Source organism: Moschus berezovskii, chromosome 15 (genome assembly GCF_049115385.1).
Source record: "Moschus berezovskii isolate FMDL1 chromosome 15, NW_MosBer_1.0, whole genome shotgun sequence".
NCBI lineage: Eukaryota > Metazoa > Chordata > Mammalia > Artiodactyla > Moschidae > Moschus > Moschus berezovskii.
The window spans coordinates 6,312,267-6,333,073 of record NC_142474.1 but is presented as its reverse complement, the minus strand read 5'-3'; the positions used below and the strand labels follow the sequence as shown (position 1 = coordinate 6,333,073).

The 20,807-nt window shown below is 47.8% G+C and overlaps 1 protein-coding gene across 1 annotated transcript; it reads left to right on the top strand.

Annotated features, from left to right (window-relative positions):
• The first annotated feature begins 734 nt into the window (after positions 1–734).
• Positions 735–18,330, top strand: DDX27 (DEAD-box helicase 27). Its single transcript, XM_088843687.1, has 21 exons — positions 735–892; positions 2,150–2,296; positions 4,352–4,411; positions 4,667–4,832; positions 5,727–5,773; positions 5,896–5,982; positions 7,068–7,173; positions 7,995–8,168; positions 8,812–8,962; positions 9,652–9,751; positions 9,869–10,010; positions 10,844–10,997; positions 12,244–12,325; positions 12,438–12,615; positions 14,190–14,296; positions 14,455–14,557; positions 15,864–15,958; positions 16,054–16,177; positions 16,915–17,002; positions 17,957–18,031; positions 18,166–18,330. Exons 1-21 carry the CDS (start codon positions 800–802, stop codon positions 18,182–18,184), a joined length of 2,298 nt encoding a protein of 765 aa, XP_088699813.1. The 5' UTR covers positions 735–799; the 3' UTR covers positions 18,185–18,330.
• Positions 18,331–20,807: the final 2,477 nt, after the last annotated feature.

Sequence of the window (20,807 nt, the reverse complement as noted above, 5' to 3'; positions counted from 1 at the left end):
ATTGTGAGATCGTCTTTCCTAAGTATCCTCGAGCCCCTGGCTCGATTATAATCCTGGCTCTCTAATTATCTGGCTCTGTGACCTTGAGAACCTCTCTGAGCTTCAGTTTCTTCACCTGTAAAGTGGCCAAGCCACAGTAATGGTAACTTCTGCGAGGACTGCGGTGAGGATTAGTTGATACCTGCAAAAGTGCTTGGATCAGTACTTGGTACAGAGTAAATGTTATAGGTGTTATCTATTCTTATTTTTAATTTTTTCTTTTTTATGAAAATAAAAAGACATGAGTTTGAGTAAGCTCCGGGAGTTGATGAGGGACAGGGAGGACTGGCGTGCTGCAATCCATGGGGTCGCAAAGAGTCGGACACGACTGAGCGACCGAACTGATGAAAATGTTTATTGTGGAAAAAAAATCTAAGACGAAAATTAAAATCATCTATAAATTCTACCTCCCAGAGACAATCACTAGTAACTGTTTTACTGTACTTTTCTTTCACAATTCTTTCAACAGAAATATATGGGGCTTATCCACGCATCTCTGTAGACTTCCTCCTTACACACGCCTCCAACCACCCCACCGTTTTCCAAGCACCAACAAAACATAATCTAAGATACACACCGAGTCTTCCTTTTGTCACGCAAAGCACGCATGCGCGCTCCCAGAGTTTGGGCGGGCGCCGGCGGAGGAGGGCGCCGAGGGGAAGTGACGTCAGCACGTTCTCAGTGACGACGCGAGGGGCGCGGAAGTGTGCGAGTCGGCCGGCGAGCCGCGCTGCTTTCCGGAAGTGGTTGCCGAGGCGCCATGCTCTCGGAGCTGGGCTTCATCCAGACCATAGGCGAAGATGAGGACGTGCCGGTGGAGCCGGAGACGGACTCTGAGGACGAGGAGGAGGAGGTACGGGCCGATCGGGGTGGCAGCGAGGCGGCAGGCAGTCGCTGTCCTTGACTGCGTCCCTTCTCCGCCGTGCCTCAGGTCCCTGCCCCCAGGTCCTCGGCATCCTCTGCCCGGCTGCCAAGTGTCCCTGGGCCTCACCCGGACCCCCGGTGGTTGCCACTAGCGTTTCCTCACTTGTGCTCGTGCCGTTCCGTGTCGCCTTGGTGAGCTCCGTACCCATTCACTGAATGAAGTTTAATCCAGGCCTGTGTCATAGAGATCCAGAGACGGAGTCAGTACTGGGTCTTATTCAACGAGCCGTGTTATCCATGCACTCGTTACGTCAGTACTGATTGAACTGTTTTACGTGTGCTGCGCCTAGTGTTGAGCATCCAGGGCATAGCGGTGAACAGGGTAGACAAGGAAACCGCTCTCCTGAAGCTTGTGCTGGATGGGGAGTTAAGAGACTTAAGCAGGATGGCGATTAGAAAGGCATAGGTGTCCTGGAAAGATGCTCATCCTTTAAAGACCCAGCTCAAGTATTGCCCCCTCTGCGGCCTCATCTGCCTACTGACACCTCCGTTTGGGGGTCCCTTGGCCTCTAAGGGTTCAGTTTTTCCAAAGCTGAACTCTTGGGTCTCCCTCACCCTGTCAACCTGCTCCATCTCATCACGCCAGAAACCCTGCAGTCATGCAGCTTCTTTCTCCTCTCTCCCCTCCAATGCTCCGTAGGCTACCTTGGAAATCTCTCTTCAGCGTTTTCTCGGCTTAGTCCACACTGCTTCCACCCTAGTGTAGCCCACTACCATCTTGTACCGGGTTACCTACAATCTTAACATACCTGGTCTCTAGCTGTTTCTCTTGCCTCCCTCTTCCCCCACAGTGTATTTTCCACTTAGCAACCAGAATGATCTTTTCACTTCTTGAGTGGAAAACTGTCATAGAAAAGTCATCACTTATATGTGGAATCTAAACTATGATGCAGATGTAGAGGGCAGACTTGTGGCGGGGGAGGGAAAGATTAGGAATTTGGGGTTAGCAGATGCAAACTATTATACATATAAGATGGAGGGGCAACAAGGACCTTCTCTACAGCACAGGGATCTTTAGTTGCTGCATCTGGGATCTAGTTCCCTGACCAGGGATTGAACCCGGGTCCCCTGCATGGGTAGGGTGGAGTCTTAGCCACTGGGCCACCAAGGAAGCCCCTCATTTCCTTCTCTTTCTGGTGTTCTTTCATCCTAGTCCCATACTCTTCCTTCTTCTCCCTCTTCCCAGGGGCCCATTGTGCTGGGCAGAAAGCAGAAAGCCTTACAAAAGAACCGCAGCGCTGATTTCAACCCTGACTTTGTTTTCACTGAGAAGGAGGGAATGTACGATGGCAGCTGGGCCATGGCTGACGTCCTAAGCCAGCTCAAGAAGAAGGTGAGATTGACAGTGATAGGCAGTTCCAGGCTGAGAATCGGACACAGTTAAGGTTGGACGCTGGGTTTCAGGGTCCAGTGTTGTAGGAATACCGGATGTCACACATAAATTGCTCAACTTTAAAAATGGACATAGCTGTGTTAAAATGGTCTCTTTTCTAGATGTTCACTCCTTGTTTTGAGTATTATAAAGAAATCTTTTTAATGTCAGTTTATTACAAAGAACAGTCCAGCAGATTTCCTTGGTAGTGGGGTTTTTGAAGGCTTGACTCAGTCCCACAGAAACTGTTCCTCTCTGTCACTTGTCAGGTGATCTCAGGTGACCCTAGTGTTTAGGATTCCTGGTTCCCACACATCACAGGCAAAGCCATCACAAACGTTGTTGTCATCTGCTTGTTTGCCAAAATCCTGTGCTTTCCTTTGAATGTGGTTATTAACAAGCTAGAAGATGCTTGAAAGTTATTTTACATTTCATGTGCTTCAGAGAGAATTATTGCCCGCTCAGAGCAGTTTAATCCAGACTCTGCTGATCTGCCAGGAGAAATATCAATAACCTCAGATATGCAGATGACACCACCCTTATGGCAGAAAGTGAAGAAGAACTAAAGAGCCTCTTGATGAAAGTGAAAGAGGAGAGTGAAAAAATTGGCTTAAAACTCAGCATTCTTTTCTAGAAATAAAATTAAAAAAAAAACTCAGCATTCAGAAAACTAAGATCGGGGCATCCAGTCTCATCACTTCATGGCAAATAGATGGGAAAACAATGGAAACAGTGACAGACTTTATTTTGGGGGGGCTCCAAAATCATTGCAGATGGTGACTGAAGCCATGAAATTAAAAGACGCTTGCTCCTTGGAGGAAAAGTTATGGCCCACCTAGATAGCAGATTAAAAGCAGAGACATTACTTTGCCAACAGAGATCCATCTAGTCAAAGCTGTGGTTTTTCCAGTAGACATGTACAGATGTGAGAGTTGGACCATAAAGAAAACTGAGAGCCAAGGAATTGATGCTTTTGAACTGTGGTTTTGGAGAAGACTCTTGAGAGTCCCTTGGACTGCAAGGAGATCCAACCAGTCCATCCTACAGTAAATCAGTCCTGAATATTCATTGGAAAGGCTGGTGTTGAAGCTGAAACTCCAATACTTTGGCCACCTGATGCGAAGAACTGATTCATTTGAAAAGACCCTAATGCTGGGAAAGATTGAGGGCAGGAGGAGAAGGGGATGGCAGAGGATGAGATGGTTGGCTGGCATCACCAACTCAAGGGACATGAGTCTGAGCAAGGTCCAGGAGTTGGTGATGGACAGGGAGGCCTGCCATACTGCAGTCCTTGGGGTCGCAAAGAGTCGTTCACGACTGAGTGACTGAACTGAACTGCTGGTTCTTGTTCTGACTGAAATGAAACAGCATTACCTTTTCAAAGTCATCTTGAAAGGATTGTTTTTTTCTTTTCATATGAAATTCATGTAATTAAAGACTTGGTCTTATAAAGCTTACATTCTAGCAGGATAGAAAATAACTAGACAAATAATTAAACAGTTAATTGTGGTTGTGGTAAGTGCCATAGCAGTTTAAGGTGCTTTGAGCATGCAAAAGGGGGACCTGCCATTACTTAAATCTTTCTAGAGTTTTCACAGTATCCAACATTCCCTGAATTTGCTCAGATTTCAACATTTTATTTGATAGGCTAAATTATGTTCAGTTGGCAAGGGAGAAAATTTTTTCCAAGTAGCATTCATTCAGATATGATGTGACATCTCTTAGTAATTGTATCATTCTGAATAGTCAACACTTTCTAGAATGTGGATGTCCTTATTGGTTCCTGGTAATTTAAAGTCTTTTTTTTTTTTTTTTTTTTTACAAACAGAGCATTTATTTAATGGTTTTTTTGTTTGCTTGTTTGTCTTATTGTGAATAATCTAGATTGATCAATCTGTCCAAGGACAGACGAGCTTTTTCTATACTGAACATCTCAGAACCAACCCTCAGAAGATGCTTGCTTTGTCTCTTTCCCATATGTATGTTTCTTTTTCATCTCTTCATTTTTATTTGTAGAGGGCTGCCACAACATTAGATGAGAAGATTGAGAAAGTTCGAAAGAAAAGGAAAACAGAGGTGAGTAAGCAAAGTGTCACTTCTCTTTGTTGGTCAGCCCTGTGCATTGCTCTCAGAGCAACCCCCCTGTTTCTCATTGAGTCTAGGTCGCAGTGCAGCTGGTCCAGGCAGGCTTTCTCTGCGTGTCTGTGGTTAATACACACTCAGAATCTGCATAGCGTTCTCCCAGGGGGGCCAGCATAACATTGTTCTTCATAGGTTCTCAATTTCCTAAAGCGTGTAGTCGTCTTGCTTTATTACCGTTTTTTTTTCTAGGATAAAGAAGCCAAGTCTGGGAAGTCAGAGAAGGAGAAAGAAGCAAAGGAGGGCTCTGAACCAGAGGAGGAGGAGGACCTTGAAGGAAAAGATGAAGAAGCCTCAGAAGGTGAAGAATCAGAGACTGACTGCTCATCAGCTGAAGAGCGCATCCTCACCAAGGCAGGTCGGTGGTGCTGTCAGAGGTGGGGACAGGAAGCCAGAGTTCGCCTTGACTTATGTAGGTTTTTCTGTGCCCTTCTGCACAGTTACATTTAAGATGTCTCCATGTTGAACTCCTTTCTTTTAGCTTCTCCTTTTCCTTGGGATTTTATTAGGGCTTTTGTCCTTCGCTGAATGAATTCATTCTTTTTCTTTTTTTTCCCCCTTGGCTCATGCCATGTGGTATGTGGGGTCTTTCCTGACCAGAGATTGAACCTGTGCCTCCTGCACTGGGAGTGCGATCTTTTTTTTTTTTAATTAATTAATTTTCTGGGGGGCTGGCGCTCAAAGTGTTAATCCCTGGACCACCAGGGAAATATTTTTTCTTTTTTTTTGGCCATGCTACATGGCTGGCAGGATCTTAGTTCCCTGACCAGAGATCAAAGCTGGGCCCCAGTGAAAGCCATGAGTTCTAACCACTGGACCACCAAGGAGGTCCCAAGCTCACTCTTTTCCTCATCTCCAGCCCCACACAGCTATTGGCACTTCTCTGACTCAAACTTATTTGGGGTGATGGGTCTCCCACCTCAGATGAGTCCACCCATGTAATGGGGGCTCCATGAATAACTTCTTGCAGAAATGGGTGCTAAAGCTAAAGCATTGTTATACAGCACAGTGACTGGGAGTCTGGTCTCTGGAACGTGGTGAGCCTCCTTCGTTTGAGTGACTTACTTTCCCAGCCGCACAGCCTCCTCTTCTGTGAGGTGACACTGGTGACAGTGGCTCCCCCAGGTCCTTGTGTGGCTTCAGTGACGTGTCTGTCCAGGATAGTGTCTTAGGATAATGCACTTAGGATAGTGTCTAGCCGACTAAGTGCTCAGTAGGGGTGAGCCCTGATATTTACTCTTTTTCTGCATAGATACACTCAAAGTAAAGGAGCGGAAGAAGAAAACGAAGAAAGGACAGGTGAGCATGGGCTTGGACAACCGTATGGAGCTTGTTTTACAACCTGAAAGGACTTTCAGGTCATTTAGTTTTCTTAGGCCCCTTTTGCTGAATTCTCTTTGTCTTTTGATTTTCTGGTGTAGGAAGCAGGAGGATTTTTTGAAGATGCTTCTCAGTATGATGAAAACCTCTCATTCCAGGACATGAACCTTTCCCGCCCTCTACTGAAGGTAGTGGCTACTTCCGTCAACTGTGGGATTCTCGCAGTCACCCTGTAACTGGGCACTCTGCCGTTAAGCTAGGTCGGTGGCCTCCCTGAACTCCGTTGTCCACCTAGCTGCCGGAGAGCCCACTTACACAAAGATTCCCCTTCTGGCCTGTACATACGGCCCTGCTCCTTCTGGTCTACTCTGATGATGTTTCCCAGCAGGAGTTCTGCTCTAGCCACACTGGCCTCCTCACTGACCCTCACACAGGTCATTCATCCTCTTCCTCAAGGCCTTTGCACTTGCCGTTCCCACTGCCTGGAAGATGGTTCCAAAATCCTGGTTGGGCTGCTCTCCGCTTCTCTCAGGGTTCTCCTCAGTGTACCCTGCTCAGTGAGGCCGTCCCTGGCCGCCTTACTGGAAATCGCTCTCACTCCTCCCCACTGCCCTCCCCAGCCCACTTGACCGCTGTGGTGTTACCCACAGCATTTCTCCTCATATCATAGCTGTTTGGGTTTGGCCTGTTTTTTTCTCACAGACGCTAAGATTCCTAAGGGCAGGGTTGTTTCTTTTGTTGCCTGCTCTGACTTTGGCCACCTCATGAGACGAGTTGACTCACTGGAAAAGAGTCTGATGCTAGGAGGGATTGAGGGTGGGAGGAGACGGGGACGACAGAGAACGAGATGGCTGGATGGCAACACCGACTCGATGGATTCCAGGAGTTGGTGATGGACAGGGAGGCCTGGCGTGCTGTGATTCATGGGGTCGCAAAGAGTCAGACACGACTGAGCGACTGAACTGAACTGAACTGTGTTCAGTGCCTGGAATATCCACACACACACACACACACAGAGACAGTCACACACACATAGACAGACACGCACAGACACAGACACACACACGCACAGACAGATACAGACACACACAGAGACACAGACAAACACGCACAGACAGACACACACATATAGAAACACAGACAAACAGACACACACACAACCCCACCAGACGGACTGAATGACTGGAAGGGACCAGACCTGATGGAGACCCGCCTTGTTGGTTTGACGCTGAGACCCCCACCCCTCCTGTCCGGCCCCACCTTCTCTCTTCAGGCCATCACAGCAATGGGCTTCAAGCAGCCCACCCCTATCCAGAAGGCGTGCATACCCGTGGGGCTGCTGGGGAAGGACATCTGTGCCTGCGCAGCCACGGGGACAGGTACCAAGGACAGGGAACTGGGGGTGGTGGCAGAGGGATGGCAGGAGGACACGTAATGGAGCTGGCTTGCCCAAAGGCCGCTTTGCTAAATATGCAGACATGAAAATTAATGCAACAACACTATATATTCTGTATAACTTCCCTTCTAAATAATGCTTATATATATTTTCTCTCTCTTTAAATAGTGTTTACTTTTTTCAAAAAGGGTAGTCACAGGTTACAGGTTTTAGGGGCTCTGGTGAAGGTCATTTTTATTTGATCCTATCAGGCTATCTCTGTGACCGTGACCTCCTGGCACTTCCATGATAGGCCCCTGTTATCGGAGTAAAGATTTTATAAAAGGGATGTTTATCACAACATTGTGGATTAGTGCAGTTAATTTTACAGTCATGTCATAGAATAGAGTAGAAATAATCATGTAATAGAAGACGCTGTAATCATTTAAAAGTAGAGTACATAAATGGGAAAATATATATATTTTAGAGGAAAGTTAGTAAACAATGTAGTATTATTGCATTAAAGTGTATATTTTTGTATATTTCTGTCCATTAATAAAAAAAGATTGGTAATATAGATACTGTTTTGTTAATGCTTACCTCTGGTTGGCTGAACTGTGGATGATTTAAAAAAAATTTTTTTTGTATTTCCCAGATTTTTTACATTGACTATATGATTTTAAAACCAGAAAGAAAGTTTTATGAAAATTTAAATTCCTTCACTTCCCTCTGAGAGATTTGTAGGCTCTCTGTACGCAGGTGAACGCCTAGACATGTGAGGGACTGAAGCTGTGCTCATTGCACTCCTGCTGCCCTTCCCTCCAGGTAAGACAGCAGCTTTTGCCCTGCCGGTCTTGGAGCGTCTGATCTACAAACCCCGCCAGGCTCCAGTGACCCGCGTGCTGGTACTGGTTCCCACCCGAGAACTGGGCATCCAGGTGCACTCCGTCACCAAGCAGCTGGCCCAGTTCTGCAGCATCACCACCTGCCTGGCTGTGGGTGAGTGTCTGGCTGAGGGCCGTTTGCCCCGGAAGACTGACACGCATCTGAGGGTGACGGGTGTGGGGGAACCTTCACGGGGCTGATGGCGTCTCCATGTAGAGAGTGAGGGGGACGGGTGGGGAGAACCTTGCAAAATGGAACTGCAGAATACCGAGAACACTTTTTTTCTTGGTACTCAACAAATTTAGGATATAATTTTTGTCTTGCACGAATAATGAATCAAATATTAATCAGAGCAGGTTTTTTCTGATGACGTTATATGATAGTCACTCAGCCTTCATTTTATCCTCTTTAGGCGGTAGGAAGTCACAGGTGATTTAGAAAGATTATCGGTTTCACAGCTGCATCTCTCAGTCCTTGGATGGTTGACTCGTTTTATTCTGTGGTTCCTTTTATTCCGAAGTGCCTTTGTGTCATCCTCTTTTTTTGATTTTTGCATTTAGTACAGTTGGAGTTAATAATCCTACTCTCCCAGTGTACTGTGGAATCCATGCAGGTGGGGCCTCCATTGGCCTTGTTCTCTGCCTTTTGTTTTGCCTCTGCCATGAGACCTGGCGGGTAGCAGGGCTCGGTCCTTCCGGGTAGCGAGTCCTTGTGGTAATGACTCGGCTGCCCACCTGGTGGGCTCTGCTCTTTGCAGGTGGCCTGGATGTGAAGTCTCAGGAAGCAGCACTTCGAGCAGCACCTGACATCCTCATCGCCACCCCGGGCCGGCTCATCGATCACCTCCACAACTGCCCTTCCTTCCACCTGAGCAGCATCGAGGTGCTCATCTTGGATGAGGCTGACAGGTGCGCCTGAAATGCCGGGGTCCCCAGGGCCCCACCCCGGATGGGAACCTGCACTCCACGTGGTCCTGCGTGGCTCTCACCAGTTCAGCCGTTCATGGTCGCGCCTCTGTCCATCTTCGCCCAGATTATCCAGCTCTCTTTCTCTCTCTGTAATGTGATGGTTAAGAGGGAAGGCAGGTCAGATTCTGGCTCTGTCACTTCCTGAGATTGGGAAGCAATCATTTAGATTCTCAAAGCAAATCCTTTTAGTTTGTAAGTGGGGGTTAAGTACCCAACCTCATGGTGTTGAGGATTCAAGGAGTAACTCCAGTAAAGTGCCAGTGTGCCTGGTGAGGAGTCAGCCAGCAGCCTCGATTACCTGAATTTCTCAACTGTGATAATGATGTGTCTGTGTAGGAGAGAACGTTTGCTGAAATATTTAGGGGTCAGGTGTTGTGATACCTGCTGCTGAAAAGCAAATGATTCCACGAAAGAAAAAAGGAAGATTAAACAAATGTGGCCAGAGGGTCATTCTTGGGGAATCTTGGTAACAGGGTAAAGTAACACTCATAAAATAAGGTAATACATGAGGCTGAAACGTAATTAGTGATGACACGCAAACATCACCCGTCCTGTGTGTTCTGTGCTTCGTCGTTACAGACGCAAGCCCAGCCCATTTCTGTTGACCTCTCCCCTCCCCTGTTGGCCAGGATGCTGGACGAGTACTTTGAGGAGCAGATGAAGGAGATCATCCGAATGTGCTCCCACCACCGCCAGACCATGCTTTTCTCAGCCACAATGACGGACGAGGTGGGCTGTGGGGAATGGAGAGACAGCACAGAGGCCCCTGGACTGGGCTGGGGCAGAACCTCCCTCCCTCCCGCCCCCTGGCAGACCAGTCAGCCTCCCTGTCTTTGTGGCTGGCAGGTGAAAGATCTGGCCTCTGTCTCCTTGAAGAATCCCGTCCGGATATTTGTGAACAGCAACACAGATGTGGCCCCCTTCCTGCGGCAGGAGTTCATCCGGATTCGGCCTAACCGGGAAGGGGACCGGGAAGCCATTGTGGCAGGTGAAAGCCCGGGGTGAAACTGGGGAGGGCGGGGTGCCCAGCTCCCCTGAGCTTCACACTGAAGGGTTGGTTTCTCCCGCGGCACCCCCTTCTCCATCCAGCCTCCCCCAGTCCCGTGCCTGGGCCTGCTGTCTGCTCCATACTTTAACCAGGAGTGCTTCCCCTCTCCCTTTCATCCCCTCACCTCCCTTCGGCCATCCAGCCTTCCTTATGTCCTGCTGAACTCCTGGATACACCTCCAGCAGTCCCTCGGGCTCTTCACCCAGGCCACTACTGTGTCGCCTGGCTTGTTGCAGCAGCCTCTTACCTGGCTGTCTGCTTCCATCCTGTCTCTTCTCTACACTGCAGACCATTAGAGGATCATTTACAAACAAGCATTCACCCCTGTTCCTTCGCTGTTGAACCCCTCTGCCATCTCCCATCGCTCTTAGACTGAGATCCACACTTCCTAGCAAGTCCTGTAAGATCTCCGGACCTGCCCCTGCTTGCCTGGAGCCCCTGGCCTTGGAGCCTTAGCTCATGGTTTTGTCGCCATACCTGCTTGCCTTCACTTTCACAAACCCACTGAGCTTTTGTGTTTGACTGAACCTTTACATTTGCTCTTGATCCTCTGCCTGGAATCCTCCCCCAGATCTTCTCCTAGATAAGCCTGTCCCGTCCTTCAGCCTAATGTCACCTCTTCAGAGGCCAGCCCTGAAGTGGCCCTGGCTTCCCTGCTTCTGTCCTGCAGTGGAAGCTCCACATGGCAGGGCCCCAGGCACAGCAGCCACATGTGGGCGAGGAACAGGATGTGCTTGGAGGTGGTCACTGGCTCACTCTTGTCTCCCTGGCAGCTCTGTTGATGAGAACCTTCACCGACCATGTGATGCTGTTCACCCAGACCAAGAAGCAGGCCCACCGCATGCACATCCTTCTGGGGCTGATGGGGCTGCAGGTGGGCGAGCTCCATGGCAACCTGTCTCAGACGCAGCGGCTGGAGGCCCTCCGGTAAAGTCTCGGGGGCTGAGGCTCCCACCCACCCTTCAGAGAGGGCTGTCTTCGTTTCAGAGTGGGGGACGACTCCCAGAGGTCATGGTACCATAATGGCAGGGCACACAGCACAGTTCCCCACATTCTAGCCTAACCATTGTAGGGGCACGTCTCAGATATATTCAGAACTTTGACTTTGTAGAAAATGATATCCTTGCCCCAGGGCTTAGAAACTGGAGCTGCTGAGTGGAGTCACAGCAGGAAATTCCGATTTGGGAAGAAGCAGATTCTGAACTCTGCAGCCTTTCCAGGGTGGTGGACATCCCCAGGTCTGCTAGAGCGAGATCCTGAATTGAATCCATTCGCTATTTCTTGAGTATTTATTTTGCCAGGCCCTGTGCTTTTCCATGTGATTTCTTAATTCCCACAGAATGGGATCAGCTTGGTAGGCAAGGAGGTACCCTTTAGAACACTCCACCTGTCCCTATTCATTATCATAGGCAGTTGGGAGTTTTTTTAATTAATTTACTTATTAGTCTTTGCTTAGTTATGTTTACAGAGAAGGCAATGGCAACCCACTGCAGTACTCTTGCCTGGAAAATCCCATGGGTGGAGGAACCTGGTAGGCTGCAGTCCATGGGGTCACTAAGAGTCAGACACAACTGAGCGACTTCACTTTCACTTTTCACTTTCATGCATTGGAGAAGGAAATGGCAACCCACTCCAGTGTTCTTGCCTGGAGAATCCCAGGGACGGGGGAGCCTGGTGGGCTGCCGTCTATGGGGTCACACAGAATAGGACCTGACTGAAGTGACTTAGCAGCAGCAGCAGTTATGTCTAATTGCAGCATGTCGGATCTAGTTCCCTAACCAGGGATTGAACCTGAGCCCCCTGCACGGGGAGCTCAGAGTCTTAGCCATCGGACCACAAGGGAAGCTCCAGAGTTGTTTCTTAAAGGCTGCTTTGAATGCTGAGACATTTGCATATGCTACTTCTTATAGTCTAGCTCTGTGGTTCCTGAGCTTCCATATTCATAGGAATTTCTGTTTAAAGTGGTATCCACAAAACTCTGTTTGTTGTATGTTGTGGGATGTTTGGGGGGCACATAAGTGTTGTTAGGCTGACATTTAGGCCCTGTCCCCACTGTGACGGGCTGTACTCTGCTGCTTGACTCCAGAAGGGTTTGTGTTCTCGCTGTGGGTTCAGGCTCCTGCAGAGCTTTGGGGTCAGGTATTCAGAGGAGCATGTTTGTGGCTGTCTCCAGGCGCTTTAAAGATGAACAGATTGACATCCTTGTGGCCACCGATGTAGCAGCCCGTGGACTGGACATTGAAGGGGTCAAAACGGTGAGCAGGCTTCCCTTTCCTTGAGCTTCTGGTGGGAATCCTTCTACTTCCTTGTGCCCTCCTCTCCCTGCCAGCTCCCAGACCTGACTGATGCTCAACTTTGTCCTTCCAGGTAATCAACTTCACCATGCCCAACACCATTAAGCATTACGTCCACCGGGTGGGGCGCACCGCACGTGCCGGCCGGGCCGGGCGCTCGGTCTCGCTGGTGGGGGAAGAGGAGCGGAAGATGCTGAAGGAAATTGTCAAGGCTGCCAAGGCCCCCGTGAAGGCCCGCATTCTGCCCCAGGGTGAGCAGGCATTGGTACAGCATCCCAGGATGGCTTGGGGTGGGTCCGGGGCGGGCAGGGTCCTCAATCAGACCCAGGAGGGCGGGGCAGGGGACAGAAGGTGATGGGTAGGAGCAGGTGCTTTGCTGTTAGGAGCCAGATCGGAATCCCAGTTCCACCACTTCATTGTTGAGGAGTCCTGGGCAGGTCTCCCCTTGCCTCTCTGTGTGAAAGGGAGTGAGGAAAGGCTTGTGCCCTAAGTGCTTACTCACAGCATTTGCCAGCCTTTGGGAAGAGAAGACTTCTTAAGGTGCCACCCCCATTAACCCTTCCTCGCTTCTTCTTCCAGAGAGTGAGGAGGAAGTCAGTACTCATTCTTTTTGGATAGTTTTCATTCTTTTTGTTCTCATCCGTAAGGGTCACATAAAGTGCCTCCTTACAAAATTTTTTTAAGTTACAAAAATAATGTGTATTCAGTATTGGAAAAAAGTAAATCAAATAAGAGTAAAAATGTGATTGTGGGAACTTCCCCAGCAGTCCATGCTTCCCAGGTGGCTCAGTGGTAAAGAATCTGCCTGTGATGCAGGAGATTCTTCCATCCTTGTGTCGGGAAGATCCCTTGGAGGAGGGCACGGCTACCCACTCCAGTATTCTTGCCTGGAGAATCTCACAGACAGGGGAGCCTGGCAGGCTACAGTCCATGGGCTCACAAAGAGTCAGACATGCCTGAAGTGACTGAACACGCACACACCCCAGTGGTTCAGTTCTTAGGACTCTGCCTTCCAAGGCAGCGGGTGGGAGTTTGATCCCTGGTCAGGGAGCTAACATCCCACATGCATTGCAACCAAAAGCCAAAATATAAAACAGAAGCAAGATTGTAGTAGATTCAATAGACCTTAAAAATAGTCCACATCAAAAAAAAAAATCTTAAATGTAATTGCATATGAAGGAGCTTACTGCTTGTAGCATTTACGTACATCATTTCAGACCCTTTTTCCATTCATGGGTCTTTTTTTGTCCCTTTCATTTAAAAGCTTTTTCATTTGATTCATTTAGTCTGTTCTTTTTGTTGTGTTCTGGGTATGGGGGATACAGCGGGAAACAAAACCGCTGACTGCTGAGAAAGAGGCAGGATGAAGAAGGTCGCAGCAGAGGTGACTGAGACCAACAGGAGAAGTGACTGTTTCTGAAAAGCTGTTGGGAAAGGACTCTGAACAGATGGCGTTTGAGCGAGTCCTGGATGATAAGAATGAGGTGGGGGTGGTCTGGGGACAGCGTGTGCCGAGGAGAGAAAACCAGGGCAAAGACTTAGAGACAGGAACACACTTGGTGTGTGAGGAGAAGAGGCGGGCCAGAGGCCCAGGGCCTGTGAGCAGGCGGCAGACCGAAGCCAGAGAGGTAGGAAGGGCCATGCTGAGCAGTTCAGAGTTTATTCCAGGAGCATTAGAAAGCCTTCGGGGAGGTGTCAGGCAGAGGGCACACATTAAAAAGAAAAAAAACAAACGTTTTGTCACTAAATACCCACCTGCATTATTTTCATCAGTTACACCACATTCATCTTGATTTTAAAATCTTTTTTGTTCTTTTCCCTTGAGACGTCATCCTCAAATTCCGGGACAAGATTGAGAAAATGGAGAAAGACGTGTATGCAGTTCTGCAGTTAGAGGCTGAAGAGAAAGAGATGCAGAAGTCAGAAGCCCAGGTGAGGCTGCTCAGTGAGCAGACTGCACAGGCCCCTGCTGGTCTGCCGTCTGATGGGCGGTGTCTGCCAAACGCACCATCAGAGCCCCAGGCATCTGCAGGCAGTCGCCGTGTTCTGTGTTATCAGATGTGGGTTTCATCCTTCTGCTGTCCCCACAGATCAACACAGCACAGCGGCTCCTCGAGAAAGGGAAGGAGACACCAAACCCTGAGCCTGAGAGGAGCTGGTTCCAGACCAAGGAAGAGAGGAAGAAGGAAAAAAGTATGTCAGGGAGGGTCCTCCAAAAGCTAAATGTGGAATTGCCGTCGGGCCCAGCAGTTCCACTCCTAGGTCTATGCCCTAAATAACTGAAAACAGGGACTCACACAGATGCTTGTATGCCAGTGTTCACTGAAGCATTATTCACAATGGCCAAAGCGGGTAAACAGCCGTGTCCATCAGCAGATGAGTGGATACAGAGTATGCACAGTGGGCTGTTAATCAGCCGTCATGAAGTTCTGGCACGCGCTGCAAGGGTGAAGCTTGAAAACATGCTAAGTGAGATGGTACAGACACGAAGGGACAGACCTTTACAATGCCATTAATATGAGGTACCTAGAGGCAAATCCATAGACACAGAACTCACCGGAGGTTGTGGGCAGGGAGTTGCTTCTTAATGTCCCATTTGGGATGATGACAGTTTTAGAAACAGATGATGGCAACGGTTTACAACATTGTGCCGTTAATGCTACTGAATTATACATTAAAGAATGGTAAAGTGGCAGATTTTATATATATATTTTGACCCAATTTAAAAATAAAAGTAAGTTGGATATTTAGAGATATATATATTGTATATGCCTTTCTCTCTCCCTTTTAAAAACAGATGAATTCATGTTGTTCTATACCTTGGTTTTTTCCATTTACTTTGTAGTTTGGAGATCATTTTATATAGGCACATACATAGCTGCCTTTTCTTTTTTTAATGACTGTGGCCTTCTCCATCATATGGGTGGATTATAGTTTATTACTTTTCCACTGAGGGACACTGAGATTGTTTCCTGTCTCTTGCTGTTAATAAACAAGTGAATAACTATAGAGGAGTCCTTTCACAATTAAGCAAGCATATTTGATTTGCAAGGTAAGTTCCAGAAAGTGAAATTGTATGGCAGAGGGTATGTGTATTTATTTTGTTAGGGGTTGCACAATTACCCTCCAAAGAGGTTGTACCAGGAATTTAAGAAACACTGCCTTTATGTGATGGGACCAGACATTAAGGTGTCTGTATGTAAGTGAAGTCTCTGTTATAAATAGGGTTAAAACTGTATTGTGGGAAGGTATGGGGAGTATGTCTTTCATAACAAGAGGCAGATAGATAATGAATGTCTCAAGTGGATTAATTAAGAAATAGTGGAATAAACATGTTATTTAGTGAGATGGAGGTAACCACCAGAAAAGGAAGTGGTTGGTTCTTCTCATTTTAAGCCCTTAAATGTATCACTTTAAAATATGTTTACTTACTGTAAGTTTAAAAAAAAAACATTTTATAAAACGGTACCTGAAATTTCATGCTGTCTCCTCATCCTAGTTGCCAAGGCTCTGCAGGAGTTTGACTTAGCCTTAAGAGGAAAGAAGAAAAGGAAGAAGTTTATGAAGGAAGCCAAGAAAAAGGGGGAGATGACAGTGAGTGGCCTCCCTTTGGAGGTGGATCCCTGCCTGGGGACCTGGGCCAGGGCTGCCTCGTCTGTTCTATACATACACGTCATCCTTCTCCCCAGGCAGAGGAGAGATCCCAGTTCGAAATCCTCAAGGCACAGATGTTTGCGGAGCGGCTGGCCAAGAGGAACCGCAGAGCCAAGCGGGCCCGAGCAATGCCCGAGGAGGAGCCAGTGAGGGCACCTGGTAGGTAGATGGGGAGCCTGAAGGAGCTGGTAGGAGGGATCTGCCTGAAACCTGTGCTTGTGGTCAGGGAGGAAACAGGAGGGATGATGATGACAAGGGCCCGTGTCTTTTGAGTACTGAGTATGTGCCTGCATGTACAGCTGTCCTTCATTGGCTCCAAGTGGTGAAGTGACCCCATGGTTAGTGGGGACAGCTAGGATTTGAACCCCACTCTTTCTCATTCTTGGGCTCCCCTGGTGGCTCAGATGGTAAAGAGTCCACCTGCAATGCAGGAGACCCAGGTTTGATCCCTGGGTCGGGAAGATTCCCTGAAGAAGGGAATGGCAGCCCACTCTAGTATTCTTGCCTGGAGAATCCCATGGATGGAGGAGCCTGGGGGGCTATAGTCCATGGGGCTGCAAACAGTCGAACGCTACTGACCAGCCAACACTTTCTGTTTCTGGAGCCTAGATCTCTACCAGCTGTTGTTGGAAGGGTGGGTCAGGGTATAATGATGTGAAGACACTTTGGCCCGTTTATGTTAAGGTGGTCCATTCCTCCTTTGGAGTCCTTAAGCACCACCCCCCCCACCTGGTACTTTTGATTCCTTTTCCCTTTTCTGCTGGGATCTGATATGTCACTTCCATGTCACTAACACATGAAGCCAGAGCCTCCACTGAAGTGGGAACCTTGAGCATAAGGGGATTTAGGAGCTTGGGACAAAGAAGCCTTATCTAACCCATCCTCTCTATGTGCAGCAAAGAAGCAGAAGCAGGTGAAGAAATCAGTATTTGATGAAGAACTCACCAACACGAGCAAGAAGGCCCTGAAACAGTATCGAGCTGGGTAGGGTTTTAAGTCATCATGGAGCTCTTGGTTTTCTGATGAAAGCTGTGACTTTTCCCTTGTTCTGCACTCTTATTCCTCATATACTTACAGATTAATAATAGAGGCATGCCTCATTTTATTTACTTAGTGTAGCAACGCTGCGTCGTCAGGTGATGGCTAGCGTTTTTTTTGGTTTTTAGCAATAGAGTTTTCTTATTTTTATTTGTTTTTTGGCCGCATCACATGGCTTGCAGGATCTTAGATCCCTGACTAGGGATCGAAGCTGGGTCCCAGCAGTGAAAGCAACATGTCCTAATTACCGGACCACCAGGGTATTCCCAGCAATAGAGTATTTTTAAGTTAAGATATGAGCATTGTTTTTTAGACATAATGTTATTGCACAGTTTAAATAGATTCTAGTATAGTATAAATGTAACTTTTACATGCACTGGGAAACCAAAAAAAAAAAATCCAAACCCACAGTATCTTTGAGGTCTGCCTGTATATAATTTCAAGGGCTCCCATCTACCCGCTCCCCGAGCCCATCTGTGGGTCCCAGGGTGAGAGTAAGGGAAGTGTGAAGGCCCTCCTGCCTTGGAGGTAAAGTAACACAGTATGGTTTGGAAGTACAGCTACTCTCAGGGGAGTAACAGACACAGACAGAGGACTGTGGTGTGCTCTGGAATGTTTGTCCCTCCCCACATCCTCTGCGCTGGGGTTGGCAGCTGGGTAGACTGTTATGCAAGCAGCCTTTTAATATACACGGGAAGGAAGGGCCTCTTCCAGTCTTGTTTTAGAGCTGGGCCCTGACTTTGATAAACCCACATCATCAGGTGGAAAAACACAGACTTAGAACCTCAGACCCTAAAGATGACGCATCTGCGTTGTGCTGCTGCTCCGTGTGGGAGCTGGTGGTGGGGATGGTGAGACACAGCCTGCTTGTCCACCATCCTGCCGTCTTCTCATTCACAGCCCCTCCTTTGAAGAAAGAAAAAAATTGGGCTTGCCCCACCAGAGACAAGGAGGAAACTTTAAATCTAAATCCAGGTAATGTTTACAGTTTTGGAGGGCCGGAGGCTACGAGTGGGGTTAGAGAATAAAGCTTTTCTGGGAAAGCAGCTTCTCCTTCCTGTCTGGGCTTGTGGGTTGCTCTTTATTTACCCTGTTCATTTTCTTCATAGGTACAAGAGGAGGAAGTAGCCGTGGTGAGCTGAGGAAGTTCATCGGGCAGCTCTTCGATCTCTTCCTTGTGGGAAGTCATCCTAGCTTGGTCTCTCCTCTTTGTAAAAAACATTCTTTAAAACTTTAATTTTGTCATTTGTACATTAAAGAAACAGTGGAAACAGTGTCAGACTTTATTTTTTGGGGCTCCAAAATCACTGCAGATGCTGATTGCAGCCATGAAATTAAAAGACGCTTACTCCTTGGAAGGAAAGTTATGACCAACCTAGATAGTATATTAAAAAAGAGACGTTACTTTGCCAGCCAAGGTCCATCTAGTCAAGGCTATGGTTTTTCCCGTGGTCATGTATGGATGTGAGAGTTGGACTGTGAAGAAAGCTGATCGCCGAAGAATGGATGCTTTTGAACTGTGGTGTTGGAGAAGACTCTTGAGAGTTCCTTGTACCGCAAGGAGATCCAACCAGTCCATTCTAAGGGAGATCGATCCTGGGTGTTCATTGGAAGGACTGATGCTAAAGCTGAAACTGCAATACTTTGGCCACCTCATGCGACGAGTTGACTCACTGGAAAAGACTGATGCTGGGAAAGGTGGGGGGCGGGAGGAGAAGGGGACGATCGAGAATGAGATGGCTGGATGGCATCACCGACTCTGTGGACATGAGTTTGAGTGAGCTCCGGGAGTTGGTGATGGACAGGGAGGCCTGGCGTGCTGTGATTCATGGGGTCGCGGAGAGTCGGACACGACTGAGCAACTGAACTGAACTGAACATTAAAGAAAGGGAAAAGCTGGGGGTCTAACCGTCCTTGTTAGCCAAGGTTCCTTTTTTTTTTTTTAAAGGCTCCTTTCTTGATTCGTTCTCACATAAAGAAAATACCAAATGGAGGAAGTATTTTGGGGAGCGTTGAGCCTAACTGTACATCTGTCTCTTCCCTCAGCAGCACAGCCTGTGTCACCTGCTAGCTTGGCACTGCCATATATGCTTGGACCGTACCTCTGTGCTTCGGGAGGAGCTGGATGTGGAGTAGAGAAACTCTTACTACAAGTTCTCTTTCAGTGTCCTAGAGTGAAAATCTGTCGTTTATTGAGTCCCAATTGTGCACCAGGCATTCTGTGTACTGAGCACTGTCTCATTCAACTCACTGCACTCCTATGAGGGCAGGTACTGTAATCCCCATTTTGCAGATAAAGAAATGGAGGGTTAGAAAGATGGAGTACCTTCCCAAAATTGTCCAGCTTGGAATTCAGGTTTTCGAAATCAGGGTGTACCTGGACCTATACCCCGACTCTTTACTATGATGTGGAAAATGGTGCTGGAGAGATGAACACTCAAAGGGAACAGAAAGAGTACTAGATAAATTAACTCCTGTTGTAAAAAACAGCCTGTACCCTGTAGAGTGATGGTTCTTTCCCTTTGACAATTAGATGAAGCCAGGGGAAAATGGTGATTGTAGTTTCTCATATATAATTTCAAGTTATCATTAGGTATCCAGTAGCACATACCCTCAGTATTAGATTATGACCAATGCTATTCATTTAGGCTTCACGTAAAAGTTGCCCACAGAGGGTTCCAGTTCAGTAAATAATGGCCCCCGCACAAGATGGAGACCAGGCATTGAACCCAGACCCTACGGAGTGGAAGCGCAGTCTTAAACACTGGACCACCAGGAAAATCCCAGACTCACCGTTTTCATGTGCTTACAGAAAGAACCCCAAGTTAGATCGTTAGACCAAGTGCAAAACTACGCACGTTTTAAAGGCTTAGTTATTGCAAATGTATGGAATGATTATCTCTGGGAAGACTCATGAAGCTGTTAGGATTGCCGCTGGGGAAGGATTGCCGCTGGGGAAGGAAACTTTAAGTATGCCTTTTTGTACAAGTTGAAAAGTTTTCTTTTTACCAAGAGTAAAAATGACTTACCAGCCAAAAATAGCAACAGCAACAACAAAAAACACAAAACCCCTCCCTTCCGTAGATGAAGGGCCTCCTTGCAGGCAGTGCATCCACCCCCATCCTCACCATCTCAAGTTGCCTGAGCTGCTTTTAACAGTTGAGGACAAACATGGACCACTGGTTTTCTCAATTACTGTTTTTATTAATTGGCTTTATAGGCTAAAGTGCATAGTAAAGACAAAAAAGGAAATGTGACATAGCAAAGGAATGTTTTCTCGCCAACATTAGAAAGACCTGAGATGCCTAAGTGTCAGTTCTAGGGAACGCTGGACTGAGGGAATATGTACGCAGGCAGCAGACCTGGGGGCTGGCTTCTGGTGTGGACCTGGGACCTGCAGAAGCCGCTAGCATGCTAACCCTGCCCAGGTAAAAGCTCCAATAGAGGGTGTCGGGGCAAAGGGTCACACTTTGGATAGGTGCTTCAGGTACCAAATGAGAGTCCAGTTCCACTCAAGGTCTCAGGGAACCAGCACAGCTACTGAACCTCCCCTACTACAGGGAAAGTAACCTCTACCATCCCAAAGTGCAAGTCACAGGAAGGGTCCGGGGGTCACGCCTTCCCCCACCCTCAGTGAGTATGTAACTGGGTCATGATCGGTCCATGAAGTCTCTGTCTCATCACATGCCTCCCTCTCCTGGAACGAAGGTGCCCGAGGAGAAGAGGAGGGGCTCTTGTGCTCCTTGAAATG

Coding starts and splice junctions, on each gene's coding strand:
- DDX27 (XM_088843687.1), top strand. CDS start 800: ATGCTCTCGGAGCTGGGCTTCATCCAGACCATAGGCGAAGATGAGGAC. Junction 8,169..8,811: donor CACCACCTGCCTGGCTGTGG/GTGAGTGTCTGG, acceptor TGCTCTTTGCAG/GTGGCCTGGATGTGAAGTCT. Junction 15,959..16,053: donor AGAAAAAGGGGGAGATGACA/GTGAGTGGCCTC, acceptor CCTTCTCCCCAG/GCAGAGGAGAGATCCCAGTT.